The 17438-nt window shown below is 42.6% G+C and overlaps 1 protein-coding gene across 8 annotated transcripts in view; it reads right to left on the reverse strand.

Annotated features, from left to right (window-relative positions):
• Positions 1-17438, reverse strand: part of CREBBP (CREB binding lysine acetyltransferase) — a 129410-nt gene that overhangs the window by 21844 nt on the left and 90128 nt on the right. For 6 of the 8 annotated variants that reach the window (XM_082362042.1, XM_082362041.1, XM_082362039.1 and 3 more), the window contains 8 exons: positions 15467-15591; positions 14658-14846; positions 12824-13240; positions 11213-11392; positions 10008-10197; positions 5584-5702; positions 4502-4741; positions 3638-3726 (listed from right to left, as the gene is read on the reverse strand). In XM_082362042.1, the coding sequence (XP_082218168.1) occupies positions 3638-3726; positions 4502-4741; positions 5584-5702; positions 10008-10197; positions 11213-11392; positions 12824-13240; positions 14658-14846; positions 15467-15591 (1549 nt within the window). The remainder of the gene's footprint in view (positions 1-3637; positions 3727-4501; positions 4742-5583; positions 5703-10007; positions 10198-11212; positions 11393-12823; positions 13241-14657; positions 14847-15466; positions 15592-17438) is intronic. The other 2 variants (XM_082362040.1, XM_082362043.1) reach the window with 2 other exon arrangements.

The raw sequence follows: 17438 nt of genomic DNA on the forward strand, positions 1-17438 counted from the left end.
TTGTAAATATTTTTATGGAGGCTTGAAATCATGTAGTAAAAGGAATTTCCATGTGTAGAAGGGCATGATCATCGCTGGCAAGAAAGAATTACACTATAGAAACTATAAACCAATTAAGCAGCAATCAGAACAATATGCAAAAAAAAGATACCCCTTCAACGCCAAATTGCTTCCTTTTAAAAAATGAATGAAAGTGTTCCAATTTATTATGATCAAACTCAGCCACTGTGGGCTAGCTCAAAGAGGACTACGGAACACACTGTGAAATTAAATTGCCATGGTAATTACATGTGAGTCTAAACGGTTTTAAAATCCTGGACAAACTAAACTCTTAGCTTTTATTCAAGCAGAACATCAAGCCTAGCAACATCTGGGGAACAAGAATCATAAACCCATCATTTTCCACTGGAGGAAACTGGCCCAGAGTGAAGCACTGATGGCTGAATGGCAGCCCCTGGGGTGGCTGCGGAAACCTACGCCCTCTGTGTATAACTAACTTCCATTCCCAAGAACCTCAGGGTCAGAAACTGGGAGGGACAGAGTGTCTGTCCCAGAGCAAGGCCAGAGATGTCAGAGAATCAAACCTGTTCAGGTGTAAGGGGAAAGGGAGGGGCCCTGGCCTCTCTTTAGCTCCCTTCTGATATGATGACAGCCCACTCATCTAGTCAAGTAGGCTAAAACCACTCTGGTAATCAGTGGATGACAGATGTTAATGTCAGACTTGCCCCTATCTTATACCTAGTCCAAACTTTATTCATCCTGGAAATATATAATGGTTCAGAGATTCACTTTTCAACCATAAGAGCCTAGATGACCTTCTGCCTTACGAGAAGGAAGCAGTTTGATGAATATGGAATTATAAAGGAGAAACACTTCACATAATCTGATGATGATGTACATCTGGGTACCTAAAGTTAGCACAATGTAAATAACTGCAGAGTTCATCTGTAAGGGTAATTTAATGTATGGAGTAAATTTTCAAATGCAGATTGTTGTAAGTACCATATCAGTATATATAAATAACTGGGATAATAGATAATATCTATTCTTATCTATCGATAATAAACTGTTAAAATTATAGAACAGTTTTCCCAACATGACTTACTTTCAAAATTTCCAAGTGTGGAAACAAGTGAAAATGTAACCATATACTAGCTTATCTATTAGTTTCACTTGTTTAAATGGTCTGTAGAATTTCCTATTCTAAGTGCCCAGTTTAGGACTATAAGTACCAAAACAATTATTCAAAAGAACACCATGGTGTTCATTAACAGTCAAGGTTGAGAATGAAAATGTAAGTGGTTGAAATGTCCATCGCAGAATTAGACCACTGCTTTCACAGACTCACAACATGGTATCTCTTCCAGTTCTGTATTCCAGGAAGCACACCTTGTGAGATTCAGCTGAGGAGCAGTATATGCTCACACTCTTAAAATGTATTATGTGTAAAAGAGAACTCCTTTATTTACGTTTCTACTCTTAAGGAAAACAGATTACTTTTGTGCAATAAAAATTAAGTCCTATATAGAAGTAATATTGGACATTTCAGAACTTTCAAAACAATCCTTTGTTTGCACCCCATCAACAAGCTCCTCTGAGGAGGCAGTAGTGCACGCTGATGCCATCCATTCTATCGAACTTGAATTGCTCTCAAGTGAAATATGGCCAAAATCTATGCAAATCAGCCGAGGCAGGGTCCAAAGGACCCAGGAACAGTGAAAAGCAACAATGAAAAGGCCCCCAAATTTAAGAGATGGTGGCAAGCAATCTGTTGTCTGCTCTTCCTTCTAGACCCAAACTGTGATGGGCACTTAGCAGTGGGGGCATTTTTCAGGGTATAGTTAATTTTAACCTGTTCTCTTAAAATTTCATAGCTGTATTTTGCACCTAACAGTTTCCAAAGCATTGTCTCCTTGTAGACTGACAACTAAGGGTGTCAGGAAAGGTGTTACTATGCCCATGTCATGGACAAGGTTAAGTTTGATACATTACAGAATGTGCAAAAGGTCATGGGCTAAAACTGTAAATGGAGGGGCCAGAGCCTCCAGAACAACACTTGTCACTATAGGAGAGATTCCATTTGGGCCACAGTATCATTTCAAACTTTTAGTTTTAAAATGCTTCTATCAATAGAAGAGCATGCTAAGGCAGAAAATGAATTCCAAATGTTAAAATATTTTCAGCAGGACGGCTGTGCCAGCTGCACTTCCAGTAGAGGTGCCTGTCCAGGGACACCCATCCTTCCCCTCAAACCAGCATTTCACTACGATAAGTGAGCTGGACAAGACTTAGAAATCTTATCTTAAGATATTTTTAGGTCAACAGTTCTTTTTTTTTAAAATAGAATTTTGATGGGAGTCGTTAATTACCTTGAATATGTTTTTTTTTAATTTTATTATTTTTTTTAATTTTAATTTTTTTGGCTGCACTGCATGGCTTGCAGGATTTTAGTTCCCCAACCAGGGATTGAACCCAGGCCATCGCAGTGAAAGTGCTGAGTCCTAACCACTGGACCGCCAGGGAATTCCCTAGATATTTTTTAAAAATTAAAATAAGTTTAAAAAACATAATCGGAAGAAAAGTAACTGCGAAATTCCAAATTATTCAGGCCTCTGCATGTACCTTTGAAAAAATAAAAAAGCCCTGTACTTATCTTCTTCAAAGTATTAGAACATATGTAATTACTATAAGCAAACAAGATAAAAATAATCAAAACATCAAACCCTAAAGCTGACATTTAATACTGGAACCTAAAAACAAAGAACAGGCATGAAGCCTCATCTTGGTCACATAAAGAATTTAGTTGCCAATTCATAGAATGGAGGCAATGTAATTGAATTTGACAAAGAATTACAACCTATGTTTCAAGGCAGGATGCCCTCATGCTATGGCAACATGTAGTCACTTAAAGCAATGGATACAAAGTAGCTTAATTTTCAAAACAACCCCCCAAACCAGGAAGTTGTAATTAGGTAAGGGAATCAACAACAAAAATTATTTTCATTCTTCCTCTACTTAAGATAGGAGATCTATTCTATAGCCATCTCCACATTTCAAGAGAATAGCAAATACTTCAAAAGCATACCTACTAACCCCAAAAAGGCCACCTCATGAAGGGAGTCATTCTTAAACTCAATGAAAAAACCAATCTCATTCTTACTGTGCTACCGATTAAAAAGAAAAAGTCTATGGTTTAAAATTTTTAAATGAATTAGAGCAAACACAAGTCTTTCCATCAGACTGTCCAGGCCAAATTAGCTAGGCAAATATTTACACACAGATTGGTAAAATACAATGTTTCAAATTTATTATCTTAAAAAAGGCAGTCAACCTTTGTAGAGTTACTCTCCACTTCAGACTCTTTCTCATATGGTTACATTTTGGCTTAACACATGTACCTGATCCAACTAGTGCAGCAAGCAGTTTGGAGCTTAAAATTTTATACTATACAAGCATGCTTTTAAGTTAAGAGACCATGGGCCTATCTGAGTGACTGAGAAACAATGAAATTTCGGCCCTTTTCACTGAAACTTCAGGAAAGAAATAATGAAATGTACCCAAGCTACAATCAGACAAGCATGCCTCGTCCTAAGACCTTCTTTTTCTCCCATGATTCAAGAAACTGCTCAAGGCTTACCTATTCTGATAGCTGTAGTAGGCAGCATCGCGAGGAATTGTACACAGCTGCTTCCCGTAGCAGCACAAAGTCTGTGGGGAAAACTCATACTGCAAAAACAAAGGAGAAAATACTAAAAATATATCCCATTTACTGTCATGCAATGCTCTGCCCAATATGGAGTTAGATTTAGCTAGTAAATTATTTGTTAGTATACTGGATAGTCTTCTAACGATTCTCACATCTATTTAAAGACATTTCTGGATACAATAGGACAGAATTAGTGTCTGAGAGACTTTTTTTTTTTTTAAATAAATTTATTTATTTATTTATTTATGGCTGCCTTGGGTTTTTCGTTGCTGCACGCGGGCTTTTTCTCTGGTTGCGGCGAGCGGGGCCTACTCTTCATTGAGGTGCGCGGGCTTCTCATTGCAGTGGCTTCTCTTGTTATGGAGCACGGGCTCTAGGCGCGCAGGCTTCAGTAGTTGTAGCACGTGGGCTCAGTAGTTGTGGTGCACGGGCATAATTGCTCTGCGGCATGTGGGAATCTTCCCAGACCAGGGCTCGAACCCGTGTCCCCTGCACTGGCAGGCGGATTCTTAACTGCTGCGCCACCAGGGAAGACCCTAGTGTCTGAGAGACATTTATTACAGATAGATGAATGGATACACTGGGGCAGCCCGGAATGCTTATTAATCCAAGGCCTTCCCCCATAAGCACCTCTAGCTTCAGATAATCAACTGTTTTACAAGAGACCAGACTCCATCTGGGTCCTTCTCAGTACACAGGTGTGGCCAAAATATTGAGTCTATTATATCATCATAATACCCTTTTTGGCTGGATTAACAAGGGTAGTTCATTTTCCAGAAAAACTTTCAACTGTACCTTGCGTCCACAGCAATATCCAAGGGATTGCATGACAGGGTCAATTTCTTGCTCAAAGACCTCTGCGAGCTTACTGCAGAACTTATAGACCCGGGATGTCTTCCGATTGTAGAGCCAGGCATTGTTGAACATGAGCCAGACGTCATCCACATACTGCCAGGGTTCCTGGTACTGCCCTGTATCCAGCTTCCGCTTGATGGTGGAAAGGTCCATGGGATTCTTCACAATGTCAAAATAATCCTGAAAGACAAAATGGTCTCAGTCTAGCAGATCCCCCAAATTCCAAATGCCCATCTTATCTGGCAGCTTTATCTTAAAATAAAATTGAAGAAAGTACCAGTATAACTTCCATTTCTAATAGTGAAAAATGGGACTTGAAAAGAAAACAACTTCTGATCTTCCTCTGATTTTATTATCTAATATTATAATTAATATTTTCAAGTGTGATCAAATTACTTCAAAAGCAAAGTTAAAGAAAAAATAATATTAAAAAACTTATTTAATAAAACATGTCTTATAATGTCAGATTTTAAAAATAAGATTTTGATCCACCGAACTAAAATGGTGAACATATTTATCAGACAATATGTTTTTCTAGAGATTCCATTCTTGGTCCTAGCAACCAAAATGAAATTCCAAGACAAACACAAACACAAAAGCAAAAATAGTAATACTGCTAAACAGAATCTGTTGGGTCACCATGGCCTTTGCAAGAGCACCCAGGGTTTCAAAGTGAGAGGCCCATGTGTTTTATAAGTGATGTTCACCAATTATTTAAATCCATTCCTGTAGAACACAGTCTTACCCAAATACAAAGCAAGGCTACAGAGGCTGTGCGCCCCAGGGTGTGCTCCCCCCATCTCACTGCAACCCTTCCATGGACCCTGGGGCTTATACGGAACAGGGGGGAAACACACATTTCAGTCAGTAAGACAAAGGTGTATTATTGTTTTGACAGAAAATATTTTTTTATATTAGGGAAAAAAATCTTATTTTTCCCAATTTTAAAAGATAAAATGAGTACCATGGATACCCATGAATTACAGTGGTAAAGTTATAATGTTTTTATGATATCGACTTACTGGAATTCCTAGGAGCTGGGGATCTACAGGCTGCCGAAAAGGTAGGGACTCTGGATCCTGTCGATACAGCGCTTCTAGGGTTGGCATCAGAGCCTGGCGCAACTCCTCTGGCTTAAAGACTGCAGTGAAAAAGCGCAGGAAACGACACTATTGACAAGGCACCCAGACTCTTCCTCCGTCACTTTTCAAATGGAAGCCTGGCTACTTCTGAGAAGGCCCAAATCATTTCCCTCCCAGCCGTGAAGCTTCCAGGAGTCGATGGACATTCTAAAGCTATGATTCAGGGATTCTGAAAACACAGTCACACTAGAGTTTTTAAAAACTGCACCCACATCATGAGGCAAAAATACCACACTGAGAAGTTTGCTTGTTCAACAAAAAGATTTCCGATGCCAAAACTTGGTTGGAACAGAAAAAATGAAGCTAACTTTCTAATCTGCCTCATTGATCAAATGGGTGGGTATAGAGCCATTTTCACAGGAAGGGGCCTTTCCTCCCCTGAGGAAACTTTTGTGTCCTTGGCTGAAGTAAACTCAAACCACCTGAGAGGAACGGTTTTGTATTACAACCTCACAAATAAATGTATACAGTAAGAGAGCTACAAAAATAAGTAGCTCTCTTATTTTCCCCAGAAGTTCTGTACTGTGTACCGTCCCCTTGCACATGTACTAGTGCCCATGTCTCCAACCTCTTGGCCCACCCATTTCCTATGATGCCTTCTGTTGTCACCAATGTAAGAACAAGCATTGGCTGCCAAATACATTCAGGACAGTCACTCATACAAACCCCTCGTGAGTTCTAAGAACATGGGAAACATGCCTGTGAAGGTGACACTGAGTGTCACGCACCCCCTCGCTCACATACGCTCCTGCCCACAGAAAAATGATCAGAGGCAACCACTGCAAAGAGGTTCTGATGACTTAGGTTCTAAGTGATGTGAGGTTTCCACTTTGTGGTTTTTTGAATTTTGAAAGACTTTCTACAACAGATACGTAACAAACTGTAATTTATAAATCAGACTAAAATACCATAAAAACCTAAAGTTCCCGTTGGGAAGTGGTATGCATTGAGTATATCGAGAGATGAAAACACTGGCTGAGAAGTTTCCAGAAACTTTATTGACATCAGAGCCAGGGAATACCCAGGTATCCTGACTGACCTCCTGAGGAAACGGCCTCCTGCTCTCCAGGACACATGGCGGTCAGCAAGCATGGGAGACACCCAGTGTAGACACTCCCATGCAGGTGCAAAGGCCTGGTCTAGGGAACAGATGTGCCCTGTGGAGCCTTGTGAAACACACACAAATCCTGCCTTCAGCTAACCTCTTTTCTTCCAGTCTGTTTTTACAGAGATGAAGCAGCGTTTGGTTTTCTTTGAATAACTCTTTATAAGAAGACAATTCCTTAGTTAATCAATAGCTTTTTTATTCTTCTAGACCAGGGGTCGCAAACCACGACCCACAGGCCAAATCTGGCCAGCTGCCTGCCTTTGTATGGGCCTGGGAGCTAACAATGGTTTTTAAGGTTTTTAAACTTTAGGGAAAAAAAGAATACTATTTCATGATACGTGAATTTACACAAGATCACTTTTTAGTCTGACAAAATAAAGCTTTATTAGAACACAACCATCCTTGTTGTGCAGGTGTCCATGGCTGCTTTCGCACCACAAGGCAGGGCTCAGCAGCTGCAACAGAAACCTTATGACACACAAAGCCTAAAAGATGCACTACCTGGTGGCCCTAGACAGTCTTCTGAGGCCCTTCTCCAGACCATCTCGTCTCCCAGTGCTGATCAAAACTAACATGGCCTTACATGTATCTCACTTTGGATGACCGTTCATTCATTCACTGAACATTTAATACCTATGCCAAGGAGAAGTCACTTTCAAACTCCTGTCTTTAACAACCACACTGATGTAATAAGACTCCAAATGAGTGGAAGTAGCAGTCAGAAGCTGTATTTGAAACAAGTTCTCTACCACTGATTAGTGTGGTGTGCTATGAGCAAGTCACTCCACTTCTCTGGCTCAAAACCTTCTCAGGACAATCAGGTGGGGACCACATCAGCAGTCCCCAAAGCATGGCCCACGGATACCTTAGGGACCCTCATGCAGTCTAATATGGTAGCCAGCAGCCATATGTGGCTACTTGAATCGAAATGAATTAATATTAAATAAAATTAAAAATTCACTTTCTCAGGCACACTTGTCACATGTCAAGTACTTAGGAGCCACATGTGGCTGGTGACTGCCATAACAAGAGAGTGCAGATATACAACATTTCCATCACTGCAGAAAGTGCAGATATACAACATTTCCATCTAGCACTGCCCTAGGCCTTTCCTAGGGGTCTGTGAAATCCATTTCCATGATCTAAAACAATTTTCATGATAACTCTAAGTTGTCATTTGCCTTTTGCACTGTGTGCTGACATTCACACAGACGGGGCAAAAACAACAGTGAATAAAATCACTAGCACTGCAGCATGACCAGGCCGCAGCTCCAAACTCGACTTCGTGGTCGCCCCGTTCTTTGCTGCTGCTGTGCATACACAGGAAAAAACGTCACCTGCACTTATGAGTGTCCTTGATGAACGAGTCAAAATTCTTACTTTTATTAAATCTCAGCCCTTGGCTACACGTCTTTTATTCTGTACGACAAACTGGGAAGCTGTCATAAAGCACTTCTGCTGCATGCAGTGGTTGTCTTGAGAGAAAGCACTTGTGTGAGTGTTGAGAGCTGAAGTAACTGCTTTTTTTCATGAAACACACAAAACTAGAAAGAATGGCTGATAGACAAGCTACAGGTACTCAGATCTGGGTATGTGACAGACATTTGCTCAAAAATGAACAAAGTAGGCCAGTTACAGTTACTTCCAGGACAACTGACGCTATGTGTTACCAATGATAAAATTTTGACTTACATCAAAAATTAGAATTTTGAAAAACCTGTATCATGCCACATGAGCTTGACAGCTTGTCCAAGTTTACACGACTTTCTGAAGAGACTCATAGTGATATTAATAAATGTGATTTTTAAAAATATCACATAATGAAGCATGCCAACATTTGGAAGATGAGCATAACTCAGTGAGCCAAATTCCCAGATGACCAAAGGACAGTGTTACCAAAAAAAATCATGCAATGGCAAAAGATCCATTCAAAGTACAAGACGGACGATGGATGCTAACGCCACAGAGTATGAGAAATTCAGGGCTATGGATTCAGATTTCCCACTGCAACTAGCCTTTAAGAAACTTCTACTTGTTGAGTTTTGGTGTAGCATCAAAAAAGAATATTCACAATGTCCTGAAAAGACTACTAAAATACTCTTCTCTTTATTAACTACTAATCTGAGTGGGTCTGGATTCTCCTCATGTACTTCAACCAAACGACAGAACACAACAGCAAAGGCAGAGGCAGATATGAGAATCCAGCTGCGTTCACTTAACTCTCCGAGTAACAAAATTGTAAAACACAATGTCATCATTCCAACTATTTCTGTTTTGGAAGTTATTTTTCATTAAAATGTGTTATTTATGGGTGCCATGTAACAGATTTATTTTTAAATAAATATTAAAAAAGACATCTAATAGAGTAAATAGTGATAGATGATCCATACAAACAAAAACTTCTCTGGGTTCCTCAACTTTTAGGAGTATAAAGAGGTCTGAGACCAAAAACTTACGGCCTGCTGTCCTCTATGATCTCCAGGGTCTCTTCCAGCAGCAAAACTATACAGTATCAGCCTTCCTAACACTTTTCTGCCATCTTTCCTAACTGGATCACCTGCAGCCCTGAACTACCTGAGCCCCGTCTCACATTTCTAACGGTCACCTGACAATTTGCTGACACCCTTACCTCCGTACTTTGGACACATCTCAAATAGATTCTATCCAACTTCCACCGTGAGCCTGGCTCATCCTGCTTATTTCAGAACCCAAAGTATCTTCACTAACCTGCCGCCCTCCCTCTTCCTGCTGCACTAGTCACTGGGTTCTACTCTCCCACCCCCTGACTTTGGGCACTTAGTTTCCTATCTGTATCAGCAGAAACCTACAAACTTCAGTGCATAGGGTTGCCATAGCGATAATTTCCCTAACATCAAGCTTCCGGTCATCTTCCTGCTGGAGTCCATCAGTGGTTGTCCACGGCATGCCGAGTAAAGCCAGCACCACCCCAGACAGGCGGCTCATGGGCTGCCCCTCAGAGCCCTGGTCGCTTCTCGTTCCTACCACAGACCCCTGTGGGCTCACACCCTGGAGTTCAGCTCACTGTCACCATTTCTAAAACTTGCGGAATGGCAGGCAAGAAGGATAAAAGAAGGGATGGAATTCCTTTTCTGCTTTAGCTTTTAATCCACAGAATGCAATCCCAACACAATGGAACAGCAGCACCATCCAGTGAGTTTACGAGAACATGACCTACTTTTTTTGCGAGGCTGAGAAGGAGAAGTGGACTGAGAGGCTGTCCCGTTGGTGCTACTCTCTTCTTCCTCTTTAGCTTCAACTTTCACTTCAGGTTTCTTTTCATCCACTTCCATTGGTTCCGACTTCTGCTCTGTTGTGTCTGTTTCTTCTTTAACTTGAGAAGATCCTTGTAAGTCCTCCTCCATCATCTTGAGAAAAACAAAATTACAGACAATGATATATGAATATGAAAGACCTTTATTCTAACTCAGTCTTATTGGAAGGCTCTTAAAAATCTCTATGGGCTTGTTAAAACCTTTCCCAAGTCAGAGCTGCACTGATCATTCCTTTTCTCTCCCACAAGAAGGGGTGGAGTGCCTGTTGAGTCACTTCAGTACAGCACCAGTGCATTACAGTCCTAAAAATTTAAAAATTTTTACATGCTAGATAGAGTGCTTAAAAAACTTGTATACACAACGTATACACCATTAACTGCTCAATAGTTTTACATATATTTCTAGTTTGGAACAAGAAGTGCCTCGAAAATTGTGGGAAGGATCAGAAATTCAACTGCTCAGAGGGCCAGGCAGGTGAAGCTAATGACAGCAGCAGGAGCTGTGGTGTGAGGCCGTGGGGAGCAGTGGACACTCTGGCAAACTAGAGAGCTCACGACCCATCTAAGAGCCACAGCTGGTGCTCCCACCTAGACTGCTGCCCCACAGGAACGCAAGCACAGTGCTGGCAGAGCTTCTCATTTTTCAAGAAAAGCCAGAAATCTAGAGTTTTATTTGTAATTTCCCATTTTAAAAATAATTGTGTGGGCCAAACAAAACACATTTATAGGCTGGATTCAGCCCACGGTCTGTCAGTTTCCAACTTCTGCTACAGGTTAATTAGTAAAAGAACACACCTCTTGTGCAGTCTAACTCTGCAGAATTATAAATGAATGAAGGACGGCAATGAAAAAGTTGCTGGATGATTTAAACATTTAAAATACAAGCCAGCGCTCTTCACTTGTGGTAAAATAAAATAAACCCATACCTCATATCTAAAAATAAATAACCAATCTGTTTTTAATCTCTTTCCAACGTGAACCACAATCGAACAGGATACTGAAACGGAAAGCAGGGACATCCACGGTGGACGCCTGGTGCCTCCCCCGAGCACACTTCAGTGATGCCTCTGTGTGCAGTACATCTATTCACTCCCAGGAGTGGCACCTACCGCAGCCCCAGGCTCTGCCTTGGGTTCACTGGCATCGGGCTCGGTGTCCTCGGTCTTGACCTCAGCCTTCATTTCCAGCATTGGTACATCGGGTCCTGGCTGCTGGGAGTTGGTTTCGGCGCTGGCCACTGAGGATGGAGTGGGGACTCTGTTATCAATGCTGGCTGCTGCCTGGGAAAGCTGTGGAGAAATCAAAATCATTTATCTCTGTAAACGATATAAATGATCTTAAACCCTGATGCTCACCCAACACACAGTTTCGCGTTAATCTTTCTCAATACTAATCTAACAGGCACCCCTATTCGAGAGAAATGAAGAATAAGCGTTAAAATAGGAGTTCCAGAGAAGTCAAAATCAGGTAGAAATACAACTGACTTCTTGCCAACAATGCAGAGATGGAAGAGCAGAGCTTTCTACCTTTTGATAGAAAATTATTTTCTGGGAATTTTCTACCTAAGTCACAGAACCTCCTATTTTAAATTTAATTCCTTCCAACAATGACATTAATGGTTATGGTAAAGGCTGAATAATAAATATATAAGTATATACGCTGTAGAAAGGGGAATAAAGTATCTATATGGAATAAGAATGTATAACTAGCCTGTTAATTGTAGGAACAGTGGTGGAGGAGTAAACAAACATTAAGAGAAGGAATCCCAGAAAGAATTCTAAATTTTCAAAGATTTACCCAATGGAGTTTTAAGTAAACAAACAAAAGAAACATAAAATTACAAAGGGATCTTACTTAGAGATAAGAAATATAAAGTAAGGATCAATAAGCACACTCCCTATGGAGAAATACAAACAGTAATGTCATCTTGGGGGTTTCTGTTGGGGTTCATTTTGACATTTTATAAATAAATATCCTCAGTCCCCACAAATAAAAGATAATGTATTTTAGGGGGAAGCAGGTTTTTAAGTCAGACTGATAAGAAAACAGACACTAAGACTCTGGTGAGAACTGGGAGAAGAATGTGGAGGTGAGCAGCAGCAGCCTCAGGCCCTGCGTCAGTGGGGACAGCCCAACCTAGGAGAGCACCGGACCGGGTGCTGCCAGCACAGCGTGGGACATGGGACACAGGACGTGCTGTGACCCTGCCACCTGCACCTCCCAGGAGGAGTGGGTAAATCTAAGCCACAGAAGTGTTAACCTGAGCATGCCATTTTGTCATGAAAAAGAAAGGGCTTTCAGCTGGAAAACAAGGCTGATAGGCAAGGTCAAAGTACATACAACTAGGAACTTGACTTGTTTACCAAATCCTCATCACTACTAAAACTCAGAAGACGTCAATCTAGGACAGATAATGGGGGACGTACTGCTCCTATGGACAGACAGCTTATAAATTCTACGGAGGACCCATGTATGAGTTCTTTTAGTTGTTGATTTCTACAAACTGATTTAACTGGGGAAGATAATCATGTCATGTCCTGCCGAACAGCCTTTGGAGCCAATGCTGGAAACAAAACACAGCTCGTTATGGTTCAATTAGAGTGCAGATACTTTTTGCAACTGCACCAAGGCCTGCAGTGACTTCATGACAGATTTTTTTTTTTATGGGCAAGTTCTCATCTAAGAGTCTTGGCCAGAAGACGACAGGCCGAGGGGCTCACCGGTGTGCCAGGAGGCTGGGTGTGCACAGGTGTCGGCTGCTGCTGTGACGACTGAGGGGTGGCCACGGACGGAGGCTGGACTGGGGTCTGAGGCTGTGGGGTCACCTGGGCCTGGGCTGCCGCCTGGACTGTAGGGGTGCTCTGGGTTTGGCTGGCACTGGGCACTGAGCCGGGAGTCGGGGTGGGAGTCTGCCCGGAAGACGACACAGGAGTTGATGGCTGGGTGGGAGCTGCTGGCTGGGGAGGAGTCATCCCAGGTGCCGCCGGATGCTGAAGAGACGGCATGCCTGCGGCCGTGGAAGCAGGAGGTGGAGTCTGGTGTAACGGTGACTGTGTCACTGGTGGGCAAGGCAGCTGGCTGGCCTGGGGCCCAAGCATGTTCAGAGGGTTAGGAAGAGCAGCACCAGGCACCTGTCCCTAACAGATGGAACAGAGTATGTTAAAATTATTTCCCCCATTTGAAAATGTGGCAATAGACTTAAAAGACTTAAATGTATGAAAATCTAATCATGGTTTCTTGATGAGGTCTGCTGACTGCACGGGAATGTTCCATTTGTAAAAAGTCATCGATCTGCACACGTATAATAACGTGCACTTGTTTCTCATGCTTTGATTTATATAAGTGTGGAAATCTCTGGCTTAAACAAACACATATACACTCCACTTACTAGCTTCGTGCTCCACAATATCCACCCACAGCTTAGACCACTGGAAAAGGTATTTGTCTTTTTTAAAAAAATGAGTTATGGAAACACTGAAATGTTTCAGTACAGTGGTTCTCAACTAGGGACATGTTTCAGAATTATTTGTGGACCAATTAAAAATCTATTCTGAATCATTGGTCTAGAGCAGGGATCTGCAAACTATGTAGAGTTCATGGCCAAATCCAGCTAGCTACTGGTTTCTGTCAGTAAAGTTTTACTGGCAGGCAGCTTCGCCCATTCACTCATATGTGAATGCGCATGTCTACCGTTGCCTTTGCGCCACAACAGTGGAGCAGAGCAGTTCAAACAAAGACCCCATGGCCCACCAAGCTGAAAATATTTACAGGACAAACCTGATAACCCCTGTCTGGAGCAACGAAATTTATGGAAATTAAGAATTAATTAATAAGTATTTAGTGAGTGAATCTAATGTAGTCACTGCCTTTTACTCAATGTTACTTCATGTTAAAAAATTAAATAATGAATTTTATCTCTTGGGGGAAGACTTGGCCTGTTTTAAACACATGTACATTTGTATACAGCAGCAATCTGGTGTACTCTAGCAATTAACAAAAGGGGGGAAAAGGCAGTAAAATGAATGGAAAATAGTTCTCACCAGCATTAGACTGAATAATTAAAAACACATTCAATAAGAAGAGAACTACTCAAATGATCCAGTTAGCCGGACTTCACCTGGGCAGTTCAGACAGACAGACAACAAGATACAAAGACCAAATCATTAAGAGTGAACTCATGGGACCTTTCCTCACTCCCTCTTTAAAGTCCAGTGTCTCTCAGGATCACACATGAAACTCAGAATTTACAATGCACAAACAAAAACCAACAAAATGACAACTAAAAACCCAAAAAACCAAAACAAAAGCACACAAACCAAAAAACCATAATCCATTCCACTTTTGTATGAAGTTCACCCCAAGACTGTATGACTAATTCCAAACAAGGTAAAAATAACGGAACCGAATGGGGGAAAAAAAAAAAAATCAAGAGATGCTAGTACATGAAATGTTTTGTCTAGAATTCTAATTTCTGTGAACTAAGACATGCTGAGGTCAGTGGGAAGCTGGGGCTACATCACTGTAGGTGGCTCACAGCCCCAACGTGAACAGTACCTGTGACACGCTGGCCTGGGCCGCCGGCTGCCCCATGCCCACGCTGTTCACGTTCAGCGCCCCGCTGGAGGACGGGAACTGGTTCTGTGGCAGGAACTGGTTCTGGGCAGGCGCCTGGGCCATCATGTTGTTGGCGTGTGTACCCATCATGTTCGGAGGCTGAGGCATTCGGGAAGGAGAAATGGCCATCTAAAAGACAATAAGCGTTACTGAGAGTTCAGAGGGCTTCAAGGGCCTGAGTCTTCAAGGTAAACTAGAAGAGACAGAGATCTTCAAATCCTCCTCCCTTGCAGGAAGGGACCCACCACTCACTAAGGCCTTCTGGCTCCCAGGCACTCTGCATGCTTTTCATGCAAGGTCTCTAATGAGCCAGCTTCACACTGTCCTCGGAACAGAAACCAATAGTATGCTATAGTTTAAAGTTCAAAATATGCCTTTTATGAGTTCTCTGAAGTGTTTAGAAGGCAGCCGCAGGAGAGGAAGTTCTGAGAGTCAACAGACGCTGACAAGTCCCTCTCAGCCACATATCTGAGGCTGCCAACCCCATCTTCCAACAAAGTCACAGGTGCCTATGATTTGTCATTTCAATAAAAATAAGTAATGGTCAAATAATTCTTGTAGTAATAAGGACAGAGAGAGAGAGAGAGAGAGAGAGAGAAAGAGAAATATGAAGGAAATAAAGCATAATCCAAATCCAAAGGAACAAGTACCACAGGATTCCCAGATGATCTACAAGTTTCCTGCTGAGAGAATTTTCCTTATTCGAGCAAGGCCTTCTCAGCACAGCTGAGGCAAATAGAAGCACTTACCCCTGGAACGGAGCCCATGCTGTTCATTGGGACAGAGTGGTTCATGGGGGACGATGCACGAGGTCCCATGGGAGCTTGTGGCAACTGTACATTCCCCAAGGATATTGGGTTAAATGAATTCATCCCTGTAAATGTACCCACAACGGTTCATTAGGAAAATCACTCACAGGAAAACAGAATGACAACTCACCAAATAAAACTCTAAGCCAAATAAATGGAACACACACACAACATATACAACTGAAAGGAAATCACTCAGTTAATCAGAAAAGATGGTTAAATAACAGACTGTTCATATCCAGAAAAGACGGCACCAATGCAGTGGTGGTGAGGGTGACAGGACGGGGTGGGTGGCGGGGCAGCATGAGCACAGGAAGGCAGACAGTCAGGTGAGCCGTGAGCACACGAGGCTGGGGCAGCGCTCGGCACCGAAGCGTCCCAGCGACAAAGCAGATGGGGGTAGCGTGGGAAGGCGCTCCCACCATCTACGGAGGAGGTCAGCTAAGGCCAGGGCGCCCGTCTGAGCCAACCCCTCAGAGCCTTCTGGAGCACCTGACTCCCATCTCCTCTCCTGCAGGAAGCCTGTTCCCATCACTCCAGGCCTCCCAGCCCTTTGGCTGGGTTTACATTTATTGTTAGAATCTGGGGTAAGACTCAAAACATGGTTTTAATTTTGCAAGCACATTAAGCATCTAGAAAGTGCCCAAGGGTTGGCAGTTCTCAACCTCAGCCTCCTCTCCGTGGACTGGAAAGATCTCACTTTCACAGCTACCTTGGCCTTTCCAGAGGTGCCACAGAATGAATGACACCTCACTAGCTGCCACGCGTCTCCAGACCACGAGTCTCTCTCTTTGTAATTTCCCACAATACTCTGTAAGCTCTGAGCTCAACATAAATGCTGGTTCAGTAAGTCTTAGGCCCGACACTGGCATTTAAAAGAATCCTTGAGGCGCTGCCTTAACACTGTGTAGCATGAGAGGCCGTCAAACAACATGTGCCTCCCTCAGCACCACCAAGAAATGTCATCCTAAGTAACTAGGCACCAGCACAGGCCCAGGACTTCCCAGGAAGCCTATAATACAAAAGTGTCCCACTCTCCTTGAGGGTTTTATTAACAAGAGAAGATTTTATTAAATAAAAGATGTACGAAGAAATGGCACCATAAAAAGTCCCTCTTTACAGACGCAGACATGTCGGTAAGCGGGGGGTGCGAGCGCGTCCCCAGAAAACGCCTTCCACTCTGCCCAACAGCCACCTCCTCAGGCCCCAAAGCAGCAGAGTCCTCCACGTCATCCCCGACACAGCACTCAGCCACTTTCCGAAGGCTCCACCTCTCTGACTTCGTGATTTCTTTCAGCCTTCATATCTAGTCCACCTAAACAAGTCCCTGAAAAGTTTCCTCCACAACATCAGTTTATCTACCAGGTCTTTATCAGTACGCAGTATGGTCACCACGGCTTTTAAAATGACCTCTTCTACCCTCTTGAACTACTCTACACACGGCAGCAAGGCCTTGCTTTGGAATCTTCTGGATAACGTCACCACCTTATTTTACAACCTGTAAAAACATCCTACTGTTCAAGTCTCAATTTGACAAGAGCCGTAAAAGCTTTGAAATGACCCTCACCCCCAAACTCCCAAACTAAAATGACTGCTTCAACAACCACCAATAAAAAGATTGCCAGTAGCACAGCCTGATGAGGGTTCTCTGAGCACAAACCCTCCTCGGCCAGCCGCAAGCAGGCATGGTTACCTGTGCTCACAGGGCCCAGAGTAGCCCCCACTTTCCTCACCTCACCACCCCCCCCAGTGCTCCTGCCCCAGGATGGGCTTGATGCTCAGAAATGTTCCGAAATGTTTCTTTGCCCCACCTACAATACAATGCTTTTTTTTGGAGACTCTTCCTAAGAAGAATGTCCTCTCTTGCCCATCAAAAAAAAAAAAAAAAAAAAAAAAAGTTAACTCCTACTTC

Source organism: Balaenoptera borealis, assembly GCF_965194805.1.
Source record: "Balaenoptera borealis genome assembly, chromosome: 16".
Taxonomy (NCBI): domain Eukaryota; kingdom Metazoa; phylum Chordata; class Mammalia; order Artiodactyla; family Balaenopteridae; genus Balaenoptera; species Balaenoptera borealis.